The 20,192-nt window shown below is 58.2% G+C and overlaps 1 protein-coding gene across 2 annotated transcripts; it reads left to right on the forward strand.

The window, feature by feature from the left end:
- Positions 1-1,113: 1,113 nt before the first annotated feature.
- On the forward strand, positions 1,114-18,898 carry LOC119097741 (RNA-binding protein 24). 2 transcript variants are annotated; one of them, XM_037220710.1, is made up of 3 exons: positions 1,114-1,407; positions 14,251-14,447; positions 16,685-18,898. In XM_037220710.1, the coding sequence occupies exons 1-3, from the start codon at positions 1,400-1,402 to the stop codon at positions 16,825-16,827; spliced, it is 348 nt and encodes a 115-aa protein (XP_037076605.1). In that variant the 5' UTR covers positions 1,114-1,399; the 3' UTR covers positions 16,828-18,898. The 2 variants fall into 2 exon arrangements, with proteins under 2 accessions (XP_037076605.1, XP_037076606.1); XM_037220711.1 differs by having other exon boundaries at positions 1,115-1,401.
- The last annotated feature ends 1,294 nt before the right edge of the window (positions 18,899-20,192 follow it).

Consider the following 20,192-nt stretch of genomic DNA (forward strand, 5'->3'; position numbering starts at 1 on the left):
GAGACTTAAAGGATAGTGGCAAACCCCACACCGATTACGGTCCACCCGGAAGTAATTACTCTGCGCACGCAAATGCCGGCGGCTTTGGTCGGCCGGTCGCCGCGATGTCCGGCCGGCCGGCTTATCGTGCCCTGGCTGTGGCAGTGGTGGGATGCCCTGCGTGGCGTGCCTGAAAGTACAACACCAACGGAATGTTGTCTGGTGGTGCATCTAAAGAGAAGGACGCCAATAGAGAGCTGTCTCCTCACTAGTTGGCGCGCTCCTGCCGTGCGCAGCAGGACAGGCGGTACGCCGCGTGGTTACCCAGGAGTTTCGTCTCTATCGTCGGTGGCTCTTCACCTCAGCCTCTCCCGCCCTCATCTCAGTAGCAGCAGGTGCTGCCCAGCGCAGAAAGACAGGCTCAGAGATATTTCGCAAAGAGGGAGCGGGTGGGGGGGGGGGGGGGACCATCACGTGGGTCTTGGCACGGAAGCGCGGCCATCTCGAGCCAACCGTCGTCGCCGCCGCCGCCGCCGCCACGGCCGCCCGGGAACAACAGCCAATCAGCACGTGCCATCTGGCCGTGGGCTGGCTTTGGCACGGCTCTGGCTTTAGCGCCGCGTTTTTATGCGCTCATTACTCCCACCCAGGACCCATTACATCGATTGCACTAAACCGGCCGTAATTGGTACTAAGGACGCCCTCTGCAGCGGGCGATTGCACAAATGGCAAGCCGTGTCCCGATGCGAAAAGTGGCACTGATACAGGCTCTGACGGCCACGCTGTCATTTGTGGAGCAAATTACCGCCAGTCAGTCGGCCGATGGACTTGGTCCTTTGATTTGTCCCTGATGGTCATTTCACCGACAAACAGCGACGTCACAAATCGGGACAGCGAATTGTCATCCGCTTCATTGCACGCTAGTATATGACTGCACTACTTTTGAGGCTGGGAGGAGTTTTTTCCCAGTTATTTCATCGACAAACAGCGGCGCCACAAATCGGGACAGTGAATTGCCATCCGCTTCATTGCACGCTAGTATATGACTGCACTACTTTTGAGGCTGGGAGGAGTTTTTCCCAGTTATTTCATCGACAAACAGCGGCGCCACAAATCGGAACAGTGAACCGCCGTCTGCTTTATTGTACGCTGGTGTATGACCGCACCACTTTTGAGGCTGGGAGAAGTTTTCCCCGCTGCTGACGCATCGGAAGGATCTGGCTGCCGCACCATCGCGTACAAGTTGGCGCTGTTGTAGCCGCCCGTGCTGTGCCGCCCGTGCTGTGCCGTCCGTGCTGTGCCGTCCGTGCTGTGCCGTCCGTGCTGTGCGCTGTATGCAGGCGTATTCGGATATGACCGGCGCCTCCTCTCCGTTCCAGGGCTCGCCCTCGCTTCTGCCGCCGGCGTCCGCTATCCAGCAATGTACGCGTGAGTGTGTGCCTTTCTTTCCCACCACCGCATGCCGGGACCGTGCTCTGAACTAAACCGCCGTCGCAGGGACGTCACGCCGACGTCACGCCGACGTCACGCACACGTCACGCACCCACTCACGCGTGGTTTGGTTTCTGGGTGATGGGACACGTCACGTCGTTGGCTGCATGGACGGTTGCGGTGCGGTGCTCTTGCTAGTCAGTAGTCGATTAACCGCGTGCCGTTTCAACGTTAAGACAATGCGGGGACTGACTCGCTATCTCCGCAACGGACACCTCCACATGCCTGGCTGCCCTAGTCGTTCCAAGCGTTTATCAAGTAATCTAATAGCGATTAGTAATCAGAAATAAATCCATTTGTTTGCTACTGTGTTGTCCTGAAGCGCACGGTTATTAGCGAACTATACATGGGTTGTCCGCCTGTGTGCGTGTGTCGGGATCGCTGGCTGATAAGCGTGTTTAATGCTGTGGGGCGTAGACAGCACAGAACATGAGAGGCATGGTGATGCCCATGTCACCAAACAGCGTGTGGTATTTTGACACGATTCGACCGGTTGTCATTATGGGTAGGTCGAGTAATCAAATTCGTTATCGAAAAGTGCAGAAAAGATGACGAATGGGCGAAGGTTGCATTCACTTCACGTACGAGCAAAAAGGCTGTTGAGACCCTTTCTAGCTGGGAAGAGAGAAGAATGTGTAGCGCTGTTTTTTGTCCAACTGTTCCAGCTGTAATCAGCCAGAATTCTCTGGCCGCTTCACAGTTAGCGATGTTGCTCGCAAGATAGTGCGGAAAATGAAACGGCATGGAACATAACACAATAAAAAAGGTTCTTGTGCCTGGCAGAAGTGTCACGAATACCATGATGCTGGTTAATTGAGGACAAGGAACGTGTGCTCTGGCACAGGCAGCTTTCGCTAATAACGGATACCGTCTTATAAAGCACAGCGGCAAATAAAGCAGCGCCTCGTCATAACACCGGGGGCGTCTATCTCGCCAATTCGTGACGAACTTGCTCGCGCAAGTGATCAGCCTCGCCTTCCACCCCTCCCCCTCTACCCCGCGTCCGGGTCTGGCTGCCGAAAGCGGGGTCACGCGCCCGCGCCGGCCCGCCCGGCACCCGACGATGCGCCGACGCCGCTCCTCGGGCCGGCGAGGGTCGATGTCGACGCTCGTCCCCCGGGGCCGGCCGGCCGGCGCGCCAGCAAGGCTCGCGCGCCACGCGCCGGCCGCTGGCGCCGTTTTTGCCGTCGGTCGCGGCGAGACACGCCCCGGTCGTTGGCGGCGTTTGGCCGGATTGGCGGGCGACGATCGCGGGGGCGTGAACGTCCGTCGAGAGGTTTTTGCGCGCGCTGGGACGGACAGCGGCCGTCACGCTGGACGTGGATGACCCGGCCAATCTGGGCATGGCACTCTCTGGCTGCCGCGATGCCCTAGCGGCCGCGATGCTCTAGCGGCGCTCTAGCGGCCGCGATGCTCTAGCGGCGCTCTAGCGACCGCGATGCTCTAGCGGCGCTCTAGCGGCCGCGATGCTCTAGCGGCGCTCTAGCGGCCGCGATGCTCTAGCGGCGCTCTAGCGGCCGCGATGCTCTAGCGGCGCTCTAGCGACCGCGAGCTCTAGCGGCGCTGTAGCGGCCGCGATGCTCTAGCGGCGCTCTAGCGGCCGCGATGCTCTAGCGGCGCTTTAGCGGCCGTGATGCTCTAGTGTCACTCTAGCTGCCGCGATGCTCTAGCGGCCGCTATGCTCTAGCGGCCGCGATGCTCTAGCGGCGCTCTAGCGGCCGCGATGCTCTAGCGGCGCTCTAGCGGCCGCTATGCTCTAGCGGCCGCGATGCTCTAGCGGCCGCGATACTCTAGCGGCCGCGATACTCTAGCGGCGCTCTAGCGGCCGCGATGCTCTGGCGGGCGCGATGCTCTAGCAGCTACGATACTCTAGCTGCCGCGATGCTCTAACGGCTGCGATACCACTTGTTCTGCGGCCATATATCCTGAGCCAGGTGGTCTTACAGCCAACGTCCCGGTTTCTCCTGAATCGCCGGGACTGGGGACCGCTGAGCACTTCCTCGGTGGGAGCTGGTCGCGATCATACCGTCATCTAGGGTGAAATTGCCGATCCGTCTGATGCCGAAATGTGAGCAGATGCAGCTTGGATTGTGAATAGAGCTGTGCAGCTCTTTGGAGGTTCCCTGGCCTTCCCCCCCCCCCCCCCTAATCCCCACTGTTTGTCTCTGTCTGGTTAGTTGTTTGATGAAATCATCGCAAATCTGCAAAAAGGGCGTACAAGCGGGAAAGCGTCGATATGTGTTTGGAAACAGCTGGTTGTCGACCTCAATTATTTTTACGAGGCTCCGCAGGCTTGGGCGCGCACTGTCAATGGACAACATTTTTATGGTCACTCGGGTTGTTTGGGCTGAAACACGGGACTTGTCCGCTGTCGACCCCCTCCTCGCCAACCCGCTTTTAATTAGAGAAGCAAACTATGTCACACTTAGAGCGCGTGACTCGTCGTGCACGTTGGAAAGAGCGTTTAAAGCCGGCGGGGCGTAAGGTAGGCATAAGGTATGGTCTGCCAAAGGAAGGGAGGGGGGGGGGGGAGGAATGTGCCCCAGGACTTCCCGTAATTGCCCGTTACGCCGATGGCATTGCATGAAAATGATCGCTTGACATTTGCTCCGAGATAGAACCGGCGCTAGAAGGCAACCGTTGACATCACAGCAGCCCCTCTTTCCGTGGTCATCCCTGACAGGGAGTGTCATCGGGTTACCAGGTCAGAGATCAGAGGTCAGGGTAGACGCTAAAGGATGCTGCAGACACCGCAGTAACCATCCGCGGCAGCAGCACTTCTGATGCACAATATCTACTGCGACTACCAGAATAACTGCTAAAGAGATGGTAAAGAGCTGCAGATGGTGTCATGGCTGGATGCTAGTTGGATTACTAGTTGGATACTAGATACTAGGCTGGATTTCACTAGGTATGTCATGTCCGTGCGAGCCTAATTTCTGCTTTAGAGCTTCAGATGTCAAGTAATGATGGTGCCTTTAATCCTTACACATTGCCGGCCGTGCTTTTTGGTTCGTTGGACCGCGAGGCGAGTTTGCTAATTGCGTGCTGGTCACGTAGAAATTCCCATCGGTTGTTCTGGCCGGAATCCTGCATGTAATGGGTAGTATACTCTGAGGCTGCAAATAATTTGGTTGTTGTTGTTGCCACGGTAACTATGAAATCCTAATGGACGTTTCAAATGCTTGAAACGCGGGTACTTAAAAATGTCTACAAGTACATTGCCTTGGCAAAGCTGAGCGTAACGAACTGTTCTAGACCATTCGCAGAGCCGTGCTTCAAGTAGCCTTGTGCACAAATCAAACACGAAAGAAAGCAACGACCCGTCACGTTGGTGTCCAATAACAGGGTTTAACAAAGGGCCTGCGGACAGCAGCGACAGCTTGAAGACACGGAAGTGAGGGGGGGGGGGGGGTCAGGGTCGAACGAGGCGCGAGCATCAAACGCGGCTCTGGCTTTGGACACCCTCGCGACAGCGGGGCCTGTCTGGCCGCGCCGGCCGCGCCGCCGGCCCCCGCTGACCTGGTGCTGACCGGGACAGGTGGCCGCCGCCGCCGCCGCCGCCGCCGCCGCCGCCGGCCGGGCCGGCCGCAGTCGGTACGGCCGCAGTCGGCCGGCCCGCCGCTCCAAAATCAATAGGCGGCCGCAGTTGGCTCCGTTTATTCGCGGGCGGCCCGGGCCGCTACAATGGCGGGCGGCCGGCGGCGGGCTGCGCTTGGAGCGGGTGGCGCGGCGCCGGCCGGGCGCGGCCGCGCGGCGGGCGCCTCACGATAAATCACGGCCGCTCGCCGCGCCGGCTTTGTGGCCGCTTTGTGTGCGGCCGGCCGGCGGTCATCGCCACCCGCTCTGCAGCGGTCGCCGGCCAATGGCCCGTGGCCGATGGACGGCTGGAGAATACAGGTGGCGGCCGGGCCGCCGGCCGGGTGGATGGATCGGTGCAGCCAGGCCTTACGACTGCGGCCGCGCGGGTCTGGCGTGTATGAAAGCATGCGGCCGCCGGCTGGCTAGCGTGGCAGGCACTACTTTGTCGGCATTGACGTGCGCTGGAAGTCGTAACGTCACGCATCCTCTGTGGTTCGGTTCCTGTTCAGAAAAAGAAACAATGCATATAATGCTTGAAACGCTGCACGCTGGATCTATTTTTCGCTTGGTATTATGCTGGGTTTTCTTCCTCCCTACCCCTCCCTCTCCATCTTTCCTTCTGCCTTTCCTTGCTCCCTCCCTCCGGAGGCGAGAGCTCAGCGCGCGCCCGCTCGTTCGGCCACGGCGCCGCCTCGCTGCTCCGAGTCGTGTCGACTGTGGTGCTGATCCCGGGGCCGAACGGCTGGACCAGCCGGAGCGCCAGCCGGACTACCGCAGGACCGCCGCAGGACCACCGCATACCGGCGCATACCGGCGCGTACCGGCGAAAACTGCCTCAGGATCGCGGTGCGGCCGTTCATCGACGCCTGGCGCTGGGAGAGGTAGTCTGGTGTCGGCGACCATCACGACCATCACGTGCGAACGGCCAGGGTCGTGTGCCGGATGCTGGGAGAGGGAGGCGCTTGCCCTCCGCTTCCGCAGGACACGCGAGAGGTTCTGTAACCCGATCGCCGGTGGCGTCTGCAGGCTCCAACAAGCAGCGGGAATCCCACATGCACGAAAGCGCGCATTTCTGACCCAAACCGGCCGTACGTCAGCTGCGAATGGATCAGGAGTGTCGTTGCGGTCGCATGCATTGCTGAGCCTTCGCGTCAGCTCAAGGAGCGGCTCAAAGACGGCCATCGGTCGCTCGCCGTAGTCGCGCCGGTGTCTGTTACAGATGCGCCTGTCGAGCTGGGCAGTTGGCAGCGCCTGTGCCGGCGCCGAGGCCAGATGCGTGTGCTGCCGCTGGGGCAGGGGGTCACTGGCCGGTTCACTGGTGGGCGATTGTCGGACCGTCGGTCAAACGATGCGGCGACTGGCCGGAGGCTCTGGCCGGCCCCCGCCGCGCGAGTCAGCCCATGTCGCCCCCGGGCACGTGGCGCGTGGACACCGGACGGATTCAGCTTGGTTGTTGTGCGGTGGCGTGTAAGGTGATGGAAGGGCGTGGTAAAGTCCCAGATTGGCCACGTTAGGAGCGACAGCACGGGAGGTTTCGGGGACGGTGGAGCGTCGCACAAATTGATATTTCTTGTGGACGTTAAAGCTTTTGAGGAAGTGGGAGAGCCTTGGGAGATTAATTCTTTCCTTGTATGTGGTTGAGCACGGCTGCTGTCTTTTGTTTTCACTGGGTATATTTTATAGATTTCACGAAGAGTGGGAAAACTGGCTACTTGAAACCTTGTTCCTACAGCTATGGATTATTTGTTCTTTTGTGGAGTTTCGACATCGCCAGCTTTTCTGTTCTGATTGTCAATGATACAGTATTTTTATATGGATATTCCGTCGTATTCTGTCACAAAAATGAAGCTACCCATTTATGTATGCATTTTCCGAAATACTGGTCGTGAATAATCATAGTGCGATGATATTCGTTTTTTAGGGGCGCTTGGGCTGCTGTGGCAACTTTTGCGCGAATACTCACGGTACAACAACCCGGAAACTGCATGCACTTATGTGATAAAAAGCTGACGCTGCCTCATGACGTTTAAAGCCATGCCATTTTAATCACCCTGGTACGTTAACTTCGTTTCACCGGGGTTACTGGCACAGGGATCGTGGTCACGACGCTCATAGTCGATCATAGGAATTCTGTACGCGAGCCCAGAACGCATTTCCACGCACGCGGTCAAGATAAATGACCGCTTTTGTTGGCGCAGACGACTCGCGAACGACGCGGACCGCCCGGTCGTGACTGAAACCACTGAGACGGCGCCCGGGACGCGTCTGATGTATGCGCCGGAACGGCACGGTCCACGTGGCGCGAAATCACGTCTAATTGCCCCGGAACTGGCCGCCAACGGCGCCACGGCAGCCAACATGGCCGCCGCGGCCTGCGTCGCAGAAGCCGGCGCCGGCGTCAGTCGGCCACGCGCCGGCTAGGCGTACTCGGAAGGGAGCTTTTAAACGGCCGTTTTTGCTGTCTGAATACTTTTGACCGATACGGGCTTCACGATTGCCGTGTTGTTTCGTCATGCCATGAGGGTGTCATTTCCCTGGGTGAAAAGGGAACACGCCCTTGTCTGCAGCGAAGGCACACATCTTTCACGGAATGTGGATCCCAAGAACGAGAAAAACACCTGGCTTCGGTGCTCAGCCGACGCTGTGAGAACTTATCTCAGTTTCAGTTGCATCACTTTACCCCACGCTTCTGTGCATATTCTAGCATTGCGTACCATCAGTGATCCAATAGACATGCACGCCGTCAGCAGTTTCTCAAACACCATGTCCTTTCTCGGTTTATTGCTCCGCGGCAAGTGATCGCCGGTAGTAGCTGCCACTAGTGTTGCCTGCATTTCAACTACAGAGCACGTTTCCAAGTCGCGATAGAATCAGCCCAACTAGGCTCCGCTGCGTTCTCATTCAAGCTTACGTGCGCATCATAAGTAATGGAAGCTCTGCTGATACCATGATTAGGCGACGGTTGACTTTGTTGTGCAAAATTCATGCTGTTCAAACATCGGAGTGCCCTAGCGGAGTCTGATCCGACGAAGCGTGACACTAAGCAAGCACCGCGCGGAGTTGCCCGCCGGCTTAGCAAATAAGCCGGTATTTTGTGTCTGGGACCTGTCAGAGACAATCTCCGTCTCGTGGAGGGAGGGGGGAGGGGGGGGGGTCGTGCAATCGTGGTGTGCAATCGCCGCTGGCGGACGGCTCGGTCTGCTCGGAGACCCGTCAGGTGGGGGAGGGGAGGGGGGGGGGGGGCTCTGGATGGCGGCTGGCGGACCCACCGCCGGCGGGGTGTCACCACGCGTCACCGGGCGCACCCGCGTGGCTGCAGAATGAGTGTTGTCGTGGGCAGCGCACGAATTTCACTGGTACTATTTCAATAAGCGGTTGAGAGCTGTGACGCGTAGTGAAGAGGTGGCAGATAACCACCGATGGGACTTGCGTGCTGAGAAAGAACCCAACGTTTCCTCTAGTACAAACAGGCCGTGACGCACCGTCGGCTATTTCTACCATTACTATGCGGCAGCGACCGAGCTGGGGTGGCCCCTGCCCGCCACCAGTTCCGTCAGTGACGCTGGCAGGATTGCCCTGGTTTGGGACCAGTGACTGCTGGCGCCGCACTGTCAAAAGTCCTACCTCGGCTCGCGTCCGCGCTCCCGCGCGTCAGCAGTTCGGGTGGGCCCGTCGCGTCAGCCCGACAGGCGTGACCGCCGCTGACAGGTCGGTCGGCCGCCGGGCCTGCAGCGACCAGTGCACACTGTGCACGTGCACAGCGCAGTACGCCGCGGTGCACCGCTGTATGTAAAGCGCCGGCGTCTCCGATCGCCTGCGTCGCCGCGGAACTGATCCTGCGGGGTATGCTGCGCCGGCGAGCGGCCTGGAGCGCCGGCGCAGCCTACCCGGCATCGGCCAGGGGTCGGCGGCGATTGGAATGTCCCTGGGCGCTCGCTGAAAGGAAATAATTCATCAGCGTTCTCATACCCGCCTTCGCACGCGACTTCATTAATTATTCCCGCCTATCATTAGAACGAGGGAGAGCAAATTACGCTTGCGCTAATCTTGCATTTATATTTTCCGCTTGGGAGACAATAATACCGGCACGGGTCCAGTCCATGGGTATCCAGTACCGTGACTGCCTGGCGCACAGCTGAGCGTCCAGCCGGCCCAGCGGTACCATGCAAGTCCTCACCCCGCTGATGAGGCGCAACCGCCGGCTCAAAGCCCTGCGGCGCGTGGAGCGCGGCGCGCGCCCGGGGCCCTCGGGTCCCGTAGTCGTGCCCAGGTGTGTGTGGGGGGGGGGGGGGGGGGGAGGAGGGGACGGGGTAGGCGGCCGGCTGGCCGGCTGGACGTCCGCTGAGGCCCGCTCTCCCACTCCATAATGCATGCGGCGATCGATGGTGGTTGTGTTATTGAGCCGCGATCATGGGAGAACAGACAAGTGACGTCCGTGCGGAGAGGCCAATGGGGCCGGGGACGGCCCCCGGGGAGGGGCCCCTTCCCCGGCGGGGGGGGGGGGCTCTGCCTGACGAACGCACGCGCCGGAGAGATGACGGCACGTCGGTGATGGCGAGCGGCTTGTTCTGGACAAGGGAAACAACATATGTAGGAGAGCATGATGCCCACCGCTGCGCAGATATGAAACTTAACGAGCTTGTCTGTTGTTGGATTGGCCGTGACCCTCCGTCTGCCTTGGCATAGACGAAGCGCGGCTCACTGGACCGTGATTAGGGGCAGGATGGCGCAGACACCTCCACGTTTGGGATCTTGCTTTCCTGGCTTAATTACAGCAGGTAGACTACTGCCATTTGTCACCAACATTCTACGTCACATAATTTTATTTCACTCCTTCAAGTAGCGAGATTGAACCAAATAAATGGCAAACAACAGAACAACTAAGCAAATGACAACTGCGCTTTTACGCCATGACTCCTTCATCTGGATTGCAAGCTCTGGAAATGGGCTCATATGCCGTGCATGTTAGCAAACGCTCATCAATCAGTGCTCAGCGAGCGTGCAACGCTTTCTATGGTACGCGACGGCGTGCTCTTTCGGCTTACATGATGGTGGTGTCACAGCCCGCTACCGCCGTGTGTGAAAGCGGAATAGGGATTAAGTGAGGCTCAAGACTTTGAGCATTTTGATGCCAAATTTACGAGCATCATTCGCCGTTCGTAACGCAGTGAGTCGCTGCCACTCATAACCATTAAACCAGACGACGGTACGTGGACGTGGTGACCTCTGACCCGAGCCTACCGAAGACGGGCATTCCTGCTGGGTGAGTTCGCTTTGCTCCCCGAATTATACGGAATTTCTGGTCGTGGATTTAACGTCATGCATATGCCTGACGAGGAAGTCGTGTGCTTTCGCGGGGCTGTAAATCTATGCACACGCCACTTTCCGCTCCAGGTGGGGGCTAGCGCCAATGCTCCTGGTCCATATCGGCGCCCATGGCCCAGTTCTGCAATGCTGATCCATCTACCAAACGACTCAGTCCGATTCAGGTCTGCAGTGAAAAATCACGACACATTTTCGGCCCTGCTTCGGCGGCCATGATGAATGACCTGCACACGGGCCGCCGCGCATGCACCATTGATAGCTTGGCCGGCGGGCAGTTAGCGGCGAATGGAGCATTGAAACTAACCAGCCCGGCCGAGCGCCCGCCAGACCCTATGGGACAAACGCGACCCTGGTTTGCAGTAACAATGACCATTATTCGCGCGGTCCACTAGCCGGCCAAGATTAATGCCGCCGCGTTGCCATCGATTGCCAGGCTCCGTATGTGATTGTGCAAGCGGCCGAGGTGTGTTGCTGCCGCCGCCGCCGCCGCCGCGGCCGCCGCCGCCGTCATCGCTGCCGTCGCCGACGGCGCATCGATTGCGGGCGGTGGGAGCGGCGGCCGCCGGACCGCCCCCGTCACTGGGAGCGATGTGACCGCGTCACGGGACACGGTGCGTCACGTGACGTGACCGCGCGCGGCGGCTTCACAAATCTTGAGCAAATACCCTGATTGGTTAAGTGTGGCCGTCATGCGAGGGGACGAGCCGGACGGCGCACGGCGGACCTCCCGCGCGAAACGGGGCGGGGCGGCTGGCGCGTGATGGATTGCTCTCGCGTGTGCAGGCGCGCAGGCTGAGGATTAAAGTTAGCGCGAGGTGCTAGGTTGATGTTAAAAAGTGAACAATGTACACGTGCCAAAGCATGTACCTACCACCCCAGCTGTCACGCATCGTGTGTTGGATGGCCTCGCTGGGGTGCCCTTCTACACACTTGCCGCTATCGGTACTCGCGCGCCTACACCATGACGCACCGGTCATTAAGTGGCGGCGGGGTCGGATCGCGGTGTCCTGATGGCGCCGTCAAACGCAAGCAGAGCGAACAGTTTCTTTACAAATTTATTTAAGTTCTGAGGGAGCAACTGTTGGGACCAGTAGGTGCACAACCGGTTCACGTTCACACCTGAAACCAACTGCCCACTGTAGCTAAACTGACGGGCGAGCCGGAACACGCGTGAACAGGTCTGAACAAGCCAGAGCTGACGAGAACAGGTCGGAGCGAAGCGCAAGAGCCGGCGTAGGTTGCTCTGGCTGTCGCTGCTGACCCGTCAAGTTTCGAGGAATCACCGCACCCTGTTATTAGCTGCGTATATATATATATATATATATATATATATATATATATATATATATATATATATTATACGACGGGATCTGTTTCAAGTGATCATGTGTGCCGCGATCCGCTCTGACCTGTGCTGGTCCGCCTGTCAGTTAAGATGCGGTGGCCAGTGAGTTAAGTTGCGTGCCTGTGCACCGGTTGTGGTGCCACTGATCCCAACAGCTACTCTCTGTAGAATGGGTTTGTTTAGCTCGTGTTTGTCAGCGTCGCCAGATTTTTGCGACCCGCCCGAGTACCGGCAAGCGAGCGGTGTGTAGAAGTGCGCCTTCAGCAAAGCCATCCAACATACGGTGCGTGACGGCTGGAGTGGTTGGGACATGCGTGGGCGTAAATGCTTCCCGTCAAGGAAGACACAAACTGCGTCAATTCCCCAAAATGTCAGCCGGCGGTCCGGTCCGCTCCGGCACTCAGGGATCTAGCCCGCAGATACCCGCCGCGGTTCTTGCGAGTCAGATCAGGCCGGGTTAAAAAGCTACATTCGTAGGCCCGATATCCAACATCTGAAGATTGGCAGACGCGTCAATGGTGATGGCTTGTTGCGGTATTGGTTTGTGATGGTTTACGCTGTCGCAATTTCTAGTTTCGTGGTTTCTACTTACGCCAGATTTGGCTCAGGTTGTTACTCTCGATCATCACTCCTGTCATCTCAGCGTTTCACTTAATTCATCGTTTCTCCAGCAAGCTCTCACCAGGCCGCTTAAATCACCGAATTTCACCGCCTGACCGATCACGCTCAGGCGCTGCCTTTGACCCGAACTTGAACTTCGCGACGAGTCCCGATGCAGAGCTGACATGCACCGCCGCGCTGTTGGGTGCGCCGCTCACCGAGTGGGCGGAATGCTCCGCGCACGCGACCCCCATGAAAGCCGCGATGGCGGCGTGCATAATTCAGCCCGATATGCCCGGATTGGTGTCATTAATGCCGGCCGGTGCGATCGGTCATTTATTTATGGCGGCGGATCAGTGGCGGCAATCAGCGGGGCATCCTGCGCCGTAAATGCCCGCCCCCAGCTGATTTGTATTGGTCTTCAGCATAGCTGGTGGGGCTCAGGCGTCGGCGCCGGAGAGTGTGGCGCGTGCCCTCGTGACTGATGTGTGGTGGTCACTGGCTCGGCTGGTGCCCAGTGACTGCTGGGAACCCGGTGGCAGAACAGAGTGCGTGCATGATTTGTGGTGGAAACTTCCTGCCGTTGGTAATGTATCGTTCATCAGCTTCACTGTTGACACCAGATGCCATCATAGTGTCCCTTGGACGATCTACATTGTCTTTGGGGCTCGAACATGGGGAGGGAGGGAGGGGGGGGGGGGGGGCAGGAATGCGCCAAACGGCAGGCTCCGCTCTCCACGCGGTTTTTATGGTGGACCGCGAGGCCGCGCGCGTGCTGATGTGGCGCCCAGCACATACCGGTGGAGCCTGCGTGCGCTGTCGCTGGTGGGTGGGGGCTACTGTGACCAGCCTTCCGGTGGCTGCCAGCAGCGGCCGGAAGTGGCCCGCTTCCGGTCTGGTCTGGGCGCTGCAGGCTTGCAACAAACCACCGCGTATGCTCGTTGATGGGTATGTGGCGAAGGCCATCGTGGTTTGGCACGGAATGGTTGCAAACAGATGTAAGAGAGTAAGAAAATGCTCCGCATTATGGGAGCCATATGCGGCCCTAACAATGAGGACGACACTATGGGACTTTTGTTTTTGGATGCTTTAAGGACTTTCCCAGCGCCAGGTAGCGTTGAATGCTCTCTAGGGGGAGGACAGCGAGCTCCTAGGGCTCTTTGACTGTCATTTGAGGCCTGACTCCTGAATACGACCTCCAAATTGTGCGCTTAAGTCGTGCGAGGATGGAGAGGGTCAGTTTCATCCCGAAATATTTCCTAAAATAATTTCCGAACAGCGTGACGTAGCCACGTCAAACTTTGTTTACATGTAGGCGATTTAATAGCCCGTCTTTTTGTGTGAGAAATTGTAGGTACCCCTCAAGGTCGCTGACCTGTGAAAGGTAGAAGCCAGGCCATGGCTGCTAGGGAGAATGGCTGCAAGAAAATCGCTCAATGTAATACGGTACGGAGTGTTGGAGGAAGCCATGCATTTCTATATTTTTAGACAAGAAGACGATTTAGTGTGGGATTACGACCGATTGGGTTTACATTGGAATAGGTGTGAAGATCAGACAGAGGTCAACAACTTATCGGTTTTATTGCAGAACCTTTTACTTTTTCACTTTTTAAGAGGTATTTTTTGACACTCATATAGAATCTCAAGGGAATTTCAGATTGACCCCAATTCAATGGCGTCACATTCAACCCGTTCGCCTGGGTGCGTGTTAATGATGGGCCCCGAGGGGCCGGACGTCCCCTCTGGACCTAAGGCGGCGGGGCACGTTCCCCCTGTGCCTTCTCCTGCCCTACGCCACTGGGAGGTATCATCATGTGAAGAGAGTCGTTACCTGCGACCCGCATACATCACCCATGGCGACAAGAGCCGCACATGTACTGCCCGGGCGCCCGTCGCCTGCTCTTGACGCCCCGTGTCTCCTCCGGCAGGCTGCAGCCCCCGCAGTACATGTACCAGTCACCGTACGTGTCGCAGAACCCGGCGCTGCTGGCCGGCCTCTCGGCCAGCGCGCTGAGCCCCAGCGCCGGCCAGCAGATGTACGACTACCAGCCGTACGCGGCCAGCTTCCAGGCAGCGGCCGCCGCCGCCGCCGCCGCCGACCCTTACTCGTCACAGGTGGCAGCAGGTACGGCCGTCGTAGACATGCGCGCTGTGGGAGGACAGGTGACGAGTGACGATGGGGGAGCGTGGTGGCGACAGTGTGGGAGGCCAAGTGACGAGTGACGGTGGGGGAGCGTGGGGGCGACAGCGTGGGAGGACAAGTGACGAGTGACGGTGGGGGAGCGTGGGGGGCGACAGTGTGGGAGGACAAGTGACGAGTGACGGTGGGGGAGCGTGGGGGCGACAGTGTGGGAGGCCAAGTGACGAGTGACGGTGGGGGAGCGTGGGGGCGACAGTATGGGAGGACAAGTGACACAAATAGGGGCGAGGGTAGAAACCGGTTTGGGGCTATGGCTTTCCGCGCGTTATCATGAGTTGATGTGAAAGTTGTGTCGTAATGTGGAAAGCGGCAGCCCTGCTGAATGACGCCGTTCCTACACCTCCGCGAGTTGCGTTTGGTCCGTAAAGAGCCGAGTGCGTCTTCCTAGGATTGGCATTGATGTAAGTTAATGTGGTGGGCGTTTCAAAGGTGACCATGAGCAGACCCGTTCCACCCGACAAAAACGATTGTCTGCAACAGGCGTGCCCCTTTTTCAAATCGGTTGGGGTTCATTTGGTAAAGACGACCTAACCTACCCGAAAAGCAGACGTATCTCCTTATTTCGGCCAGTTATGTTCAGGATCTCAGTGTCAATATTAAAAAACAGGCCTGCGGCACGCTTAACTTGGTTTCCATTCTTGGGCTGTGCCCCCTCCCTCCCCACCCCAACCCCCACGCCGGTTGTAGAATCTTACGTGCGCCCTTATTCAACAGTATCTACATCAGGCTCGCAAATAATTGGTAGAAATCTGAGACAAACCGATTGCCTTTACGTGAAACTCCGGTTTTAGATGGGAAGCTGCGCAGACAGGCGGGTGTGACCAGCCACCGTTTACTTGAAAACTGCCACATATTTCAGTGCATTTTTTGTCTCAATCCGGGCGTCATTATTGCGTGAAAACTCTGCCAATTATTGCAGACTGGTCTAACATGGGTGTAGGTCAAGAAGGTATTTGGGAGGAATGCTACCCCCCCCCCCCCCGAAATTATACAGAGTGACCCCCCTGACGTGCAGCGAAACGCCGCTCGTAACCAAACGAATTATTTGAATGCGCGGCATTGAATGCATGTAATTTCCCCGTTTGTTTGGAAGCTCTTGAGCAGGCCCACTTGACTGCGAAAACCGGCTTTGCCAATGACACCCGCGCTTAAGATCTGACTTGTGAGGCGTTTTGTTGTGGTATGCAGCAGGTCACCCGTGGCGGTGGCGGCTGCTTTAGCGTCAGGTTGCGTCACAAGTTTAACTACCTCGAGTGCCATCCATCCCTTCGCCGTCCACCACGGAAACGACACTCGCTGCGTCGCAGTGGCGTCGAGACCATTCGACACCGCGATTTGAGCGGTGGTGATATCCGTCCAACGCCGGCAGCCTGCACCGGGCATGCCTGGCCTCTCCGACCCCCGTCACCCCTGACGACCGCCATTAGCGCGTGCCACCGCCGCCGCCACTCGTGTATAGATTTAAGCACCGCCGCGCGCCACTAAAGCCGGCCTCCATTACTTACCGCCATGTAACTCGCCGGCCGTACTTAAAAACACATTGGGCGGCGACCGAGCGGCGCGTGGCCGTCAGTTTCCCGAGTCGGCCGCCAGGGGCGCTGCCAGCCGACGAGTGCTGGCCGCGACACAGATGTTGCTTTCAGCGGCGTTTTGAAGCTATCGATCGGGATAGGCGTAGGGCGAGGGGAGGGGGGAGGGGGAGGGGAGGGGGCTGTGGTCGGCCCTGCTTGACTGCCGAGAGGCCACTCGCCATTGATTGGGCCGGCTGCTCCGCAGAAGCGGCAGGAGCTTCAGGTGTGCTGACGACTCGGTTACACCTGTAATGACGGCTTTGTATGCATAATGTATGCACACCGATAATACTAATCAATTCTTTGAATTTATTTCCCTTCGTTTAAAGGCTGTGTGGCTTCATGCGCAACATAATCTTCGGATGATTTTGCACTGCACAAACCATAATGCGCGCTGGGTTCGCAAAGTCACGGCTAGAAAAGAACCGGTCGCTGCTAAATTTGGGATCTTTGTGATGACGGGACGTGACGGGAAACTGCTGTGCCGTTCGACTGCTCGACTTGTGCACCTCGTCTTAAAGATGTCGCCAGTCGTCTCCCGTATGCCGCCATCTTGTCCCTCGCATTCTAACGTGGCGCCCCCCGTTGCAGCGAACGCGTTTATGCCGCAGTACGCTGGGTACCCGGTGCCCGTGAGCTCGGCTCTGGGGGCGCAGCAGATCTCGCTGGCCAGCTCGCAGTACGCAGCGGCCGCCGCCGCCGCCGCCGCCGCGCAGGAGGCGCGCATGCAGTGATGCCGGCCATCGCTAGAGGCGCTGGCATCGCCGCCGGCCGCGGCGGTCCGGCCGGCGCGGCGGGGGCAGCGTCGCGCGGCGCGCCTCAGGGCAGGTGCCCCGGACCCGCCAGCGCCGCCAGCAAGACATCGCCGACACAGGGCGGCTGCCCCGCACATGGCGGCGCAGTGCCCCGCGGCGGCGGGGGCTAGCGTTTCCACGGCAACGGCCCAGTCGGCCGCTGGCCGCGGGACGAGTCATCCTCTAGTATAAGATTCCCCTCACAGATGTCGCCGCAGTGTCGGCAGCGTTTTGTTCGGCAACTCCGAAATTTCCATAGTCCTCTATTGTTGGTGGTGTAGGCGTTACCAATCCTGTTAATTGTTAACGGAGGTCGCGACTGTGGTCAGTTATACAAAATACCGAGGGATGCGGCACGGTCAAAATAGGACATTTATTCCACTACTTTTTAGAGTCCAGTTTCTAAAGCCTTTGACTTCTCTTCATGTACCGATTCGCGCAGATGCTTTGCTTTTTAGCTTCTTTTTCTACATTGCTATCTGTATTTTTTAACTGTGATGTTGTGGAGGGGCCTTGGCCCCTACCACCTGACCTGCAAGGTCAAGGCCACTGCTGACCTCAAGCACACCGTCAGGGCAAACGGGGCGGACATTACAGCTTCCCCGCCAGGCATTGTTCATAATGTTGATATACACACACACATCTACGCGTATGTTACGTGCCAGGCGATGGCGGCGCGGGTACAGCGCATGCGCAGTGCAGCGATACCGCCGGAGGCAGCTCGGCCCGTCCGGAGTCGGGGCCTGCCTCGGCCACTGTTTAACGTTACCGATCATGTGTACTTGTTAGAGTAGGCAACTAGCGTTTAAGGCGGGCGACGCCGCGCGGCGTCCGGCGCGGCGGACGACGGCAGTCGGGCGCGCGCGAGAACGAATGGCTGGGACAACAGCAAGCGATGTACATAGTTGCACACACACACGGTGAGACACGCGCGCCGGGACGCAGGCGGGCGTGCACCACGTTAGGCTAGACATGAGGGGTGGCGATGCGGCGCGGTCGGCACAGTCTTGGCCCGGCTCGCCGGACGTTCTAGTCAGGCCGACGGCGCCGCACGCGCCGCCGGCACCTAGAAGCCGCCTGCCGCTTGTTGACGCGACGAAACCGCTGCTCCAAACAGTGCCTTCGACAGCGTGGTGCCTTACAAGTGCCTGTTTTTACCGAGCGACTGCGGCCGTCGGCAGGCAGCGCTGTTTTCGCGTCCGGCGCGGTCAAAACACATTTCCCATTTCCAGCGCGCGCTGTTTTGAATATGTTTTCGGCCGGCGACGGTGCATTGATTCGACGCCGCCGGGCAATGCACGCCTGTTCGGCTCTCAAAGCTGCAATTACACGCCGTCTCCCATGAATAATAGAGCCGGTGGTCGGCTAGACCGGCGTCCGGAATCAGTGCGCGCCCATCGACCGCTCGAAGCTCAACAATATTTGTGCACTGTGCCACTTTGGCCGGCGATTGGCCGCCTCGTGCCCACTGTGCCACTTTGGCCGGCGATTGGCCGGCCGCTCGGCCGCCTCGTGCCCACTGCGCGCCGCGCGTGGGGCGTCTTTCACGCAGACACCGCCGGGGCAGCGAAGGAGGGGTGCCGCCGGGCGCGGCGGGTCGCGCCCGGCGCCGGCACCAGCCGCACGCCACACCTGTGTTCTGTTGCTCAATGCGAGACTGGCGCAGCTGTCTGGTGCAGGCGAGGCGAGGCGGGGCGTGCGGTGGCGCGGCGCCCGGCGGCGCTGACGCCTGCCGACCTTTGGCCTTTGTCCGGCGCCGGTGCAGCGCGGACCGTCCGGGAGGCCGCGCCGGTCCGGGCCGGTGCGGTGTCGGTCCGGTCGCCTCCGGTGTCCGTCGCTAAGTCCGGGCCCCCAGGTCACGTGGGAGGGACGCCTGGGACTCGATATCGTTTATTGGGCGGCCCCCGGTGTCCGCTAGATAGGTGACTGGTTCAGTGTAAGCAGACAGACAGGTTTATGATCTGTGTAAAAATGTAGTAAATTAATAGGCATCAATAAACGGAGGAAAAAGCGTGTGTTTTCCCTGCCTTGACGGGCTATATGCGACAGCCGTCATGACGTAGACGAGGCAGTGCGCTGCACGCAAGTGTGGTGGGGACGATGAGGAGACTGCAGTCATGAACAGCGCCTGGTGACTGTAGAACGTCAGCAGAACTCGAGCGCCATCAGGCTGGTGCCACGACAAGTGCGGACAGATGGTGGTCGGGCGGGGCGATGATGGGCCGTGGGCACCGCGGCGCCGGTAATGGCGGCGGCAAACGGCGCCCCAGAGCGTCACAGTGCGGCATGAGTCACGCCGTGAGGGGGGGGGGGGGGAATCGATCGACTGCGATCGATTTTGGCACTGGCTTTGGCAGCCGGACCAGAGCTACATTCTCTCCCACAGGACCTGCGACGGTGAGAGCTGAGCAGCACGCACGGGGTGAGCAGGACGGCTAGGCGATGATGACGAAACGAATTAGAAGGGTCACAAGCAGTGAAACACATTGGGTCTGTTAAACATCAAATTATGTGTTTTTTCTAGATACCAATTCTTTTTTAGAATGTTTCCATCGCTAGAAATGTTTATTCTTAGCAAAGACGTATTCAACTGAGGAAGGACATGAAAAACAAGTACGTGATTTCACTATTCTGACAACAGCACTGCTAGCTTTGCGAGTAAGACAGTACGTCAAGCAATATATGGAAGCCGGTTGCATTGTCCACCCACAGCGCTTAAGCTAAGGCCAACAAGTCGTCGAGCTCATGTTTGAAGAAGCACACGACTAACAAAACGATCGATAACCTATGAATCAGGACGGAATGTTGCAACTTTCCACGCAGTTCACACAAAATTGTCCTTTTGTTGGGGCCAATGCCCTTAGACGAGGCGTCGCATTGGAAAACGCAGATAGACAGACAACCTATACCTGCGCCAAATATCACGGACTGTTTTTGCTTCGCCCAGGACAGATCAGAAGGTGGAAATCTGAAATCGTCGTCAGATCTGTAGGTAAGTTTACGAAATCCAAGGTCGCTGCAGTTTTTCGATCATCAAAGCTGAGAATCGTTTGCAATTTTATGCGTGAAATTCCGGCAAGTAAAGCCTGGTCGAAGAATCACTTACCGGAGGCTTCCACTGCAAAATTTCGCTGAAAGATTCCGTTGCCAAGCTTCACGCTGTTCGCTCTCCGGAAAGTTCTACGCACTCATGCGCGTTCCGTGGAAAATGCCCAAACCACCTGAACTATCCGGTAAGTTCCCAGACGGCTTCTAAGTACTAACGCCGTAAACGTCAACTCGGAAGACAAGGAAGGAGAGCTGAA

This window comes from Pollicipes pollicipes, unplaced genomic scaffold, assembly GCF_011947565.3.
Source record: "Pollicipes pollicipes isolate AB1234 unplaced genomic scaffold, Ppol_2.1 Scaffold_4323;HRSCAF=5089_pilon_pilon_pilon, whole genome shotgun sequence".
NCBI classification, from domain to species: domain Eukaryota; kingdom Metazoa; phylum Arthropoda; class Thecostraca; order Pollicipedomorpha; family Pollicipedidae; genus Pollicipes; species Pollicipes pollicipes.

Coding starts and splice junctions, on each gene's coding strand:
- LOC119097741 (XM_037220710.1), top strand. Junction 14,448..16,684: donor CTCGTCACAGGTGGCAGCAG/GTACGGCCGTCG, acceptor CCCCCGTTGCAG/CGAACGCGTTTATGCCGCAG.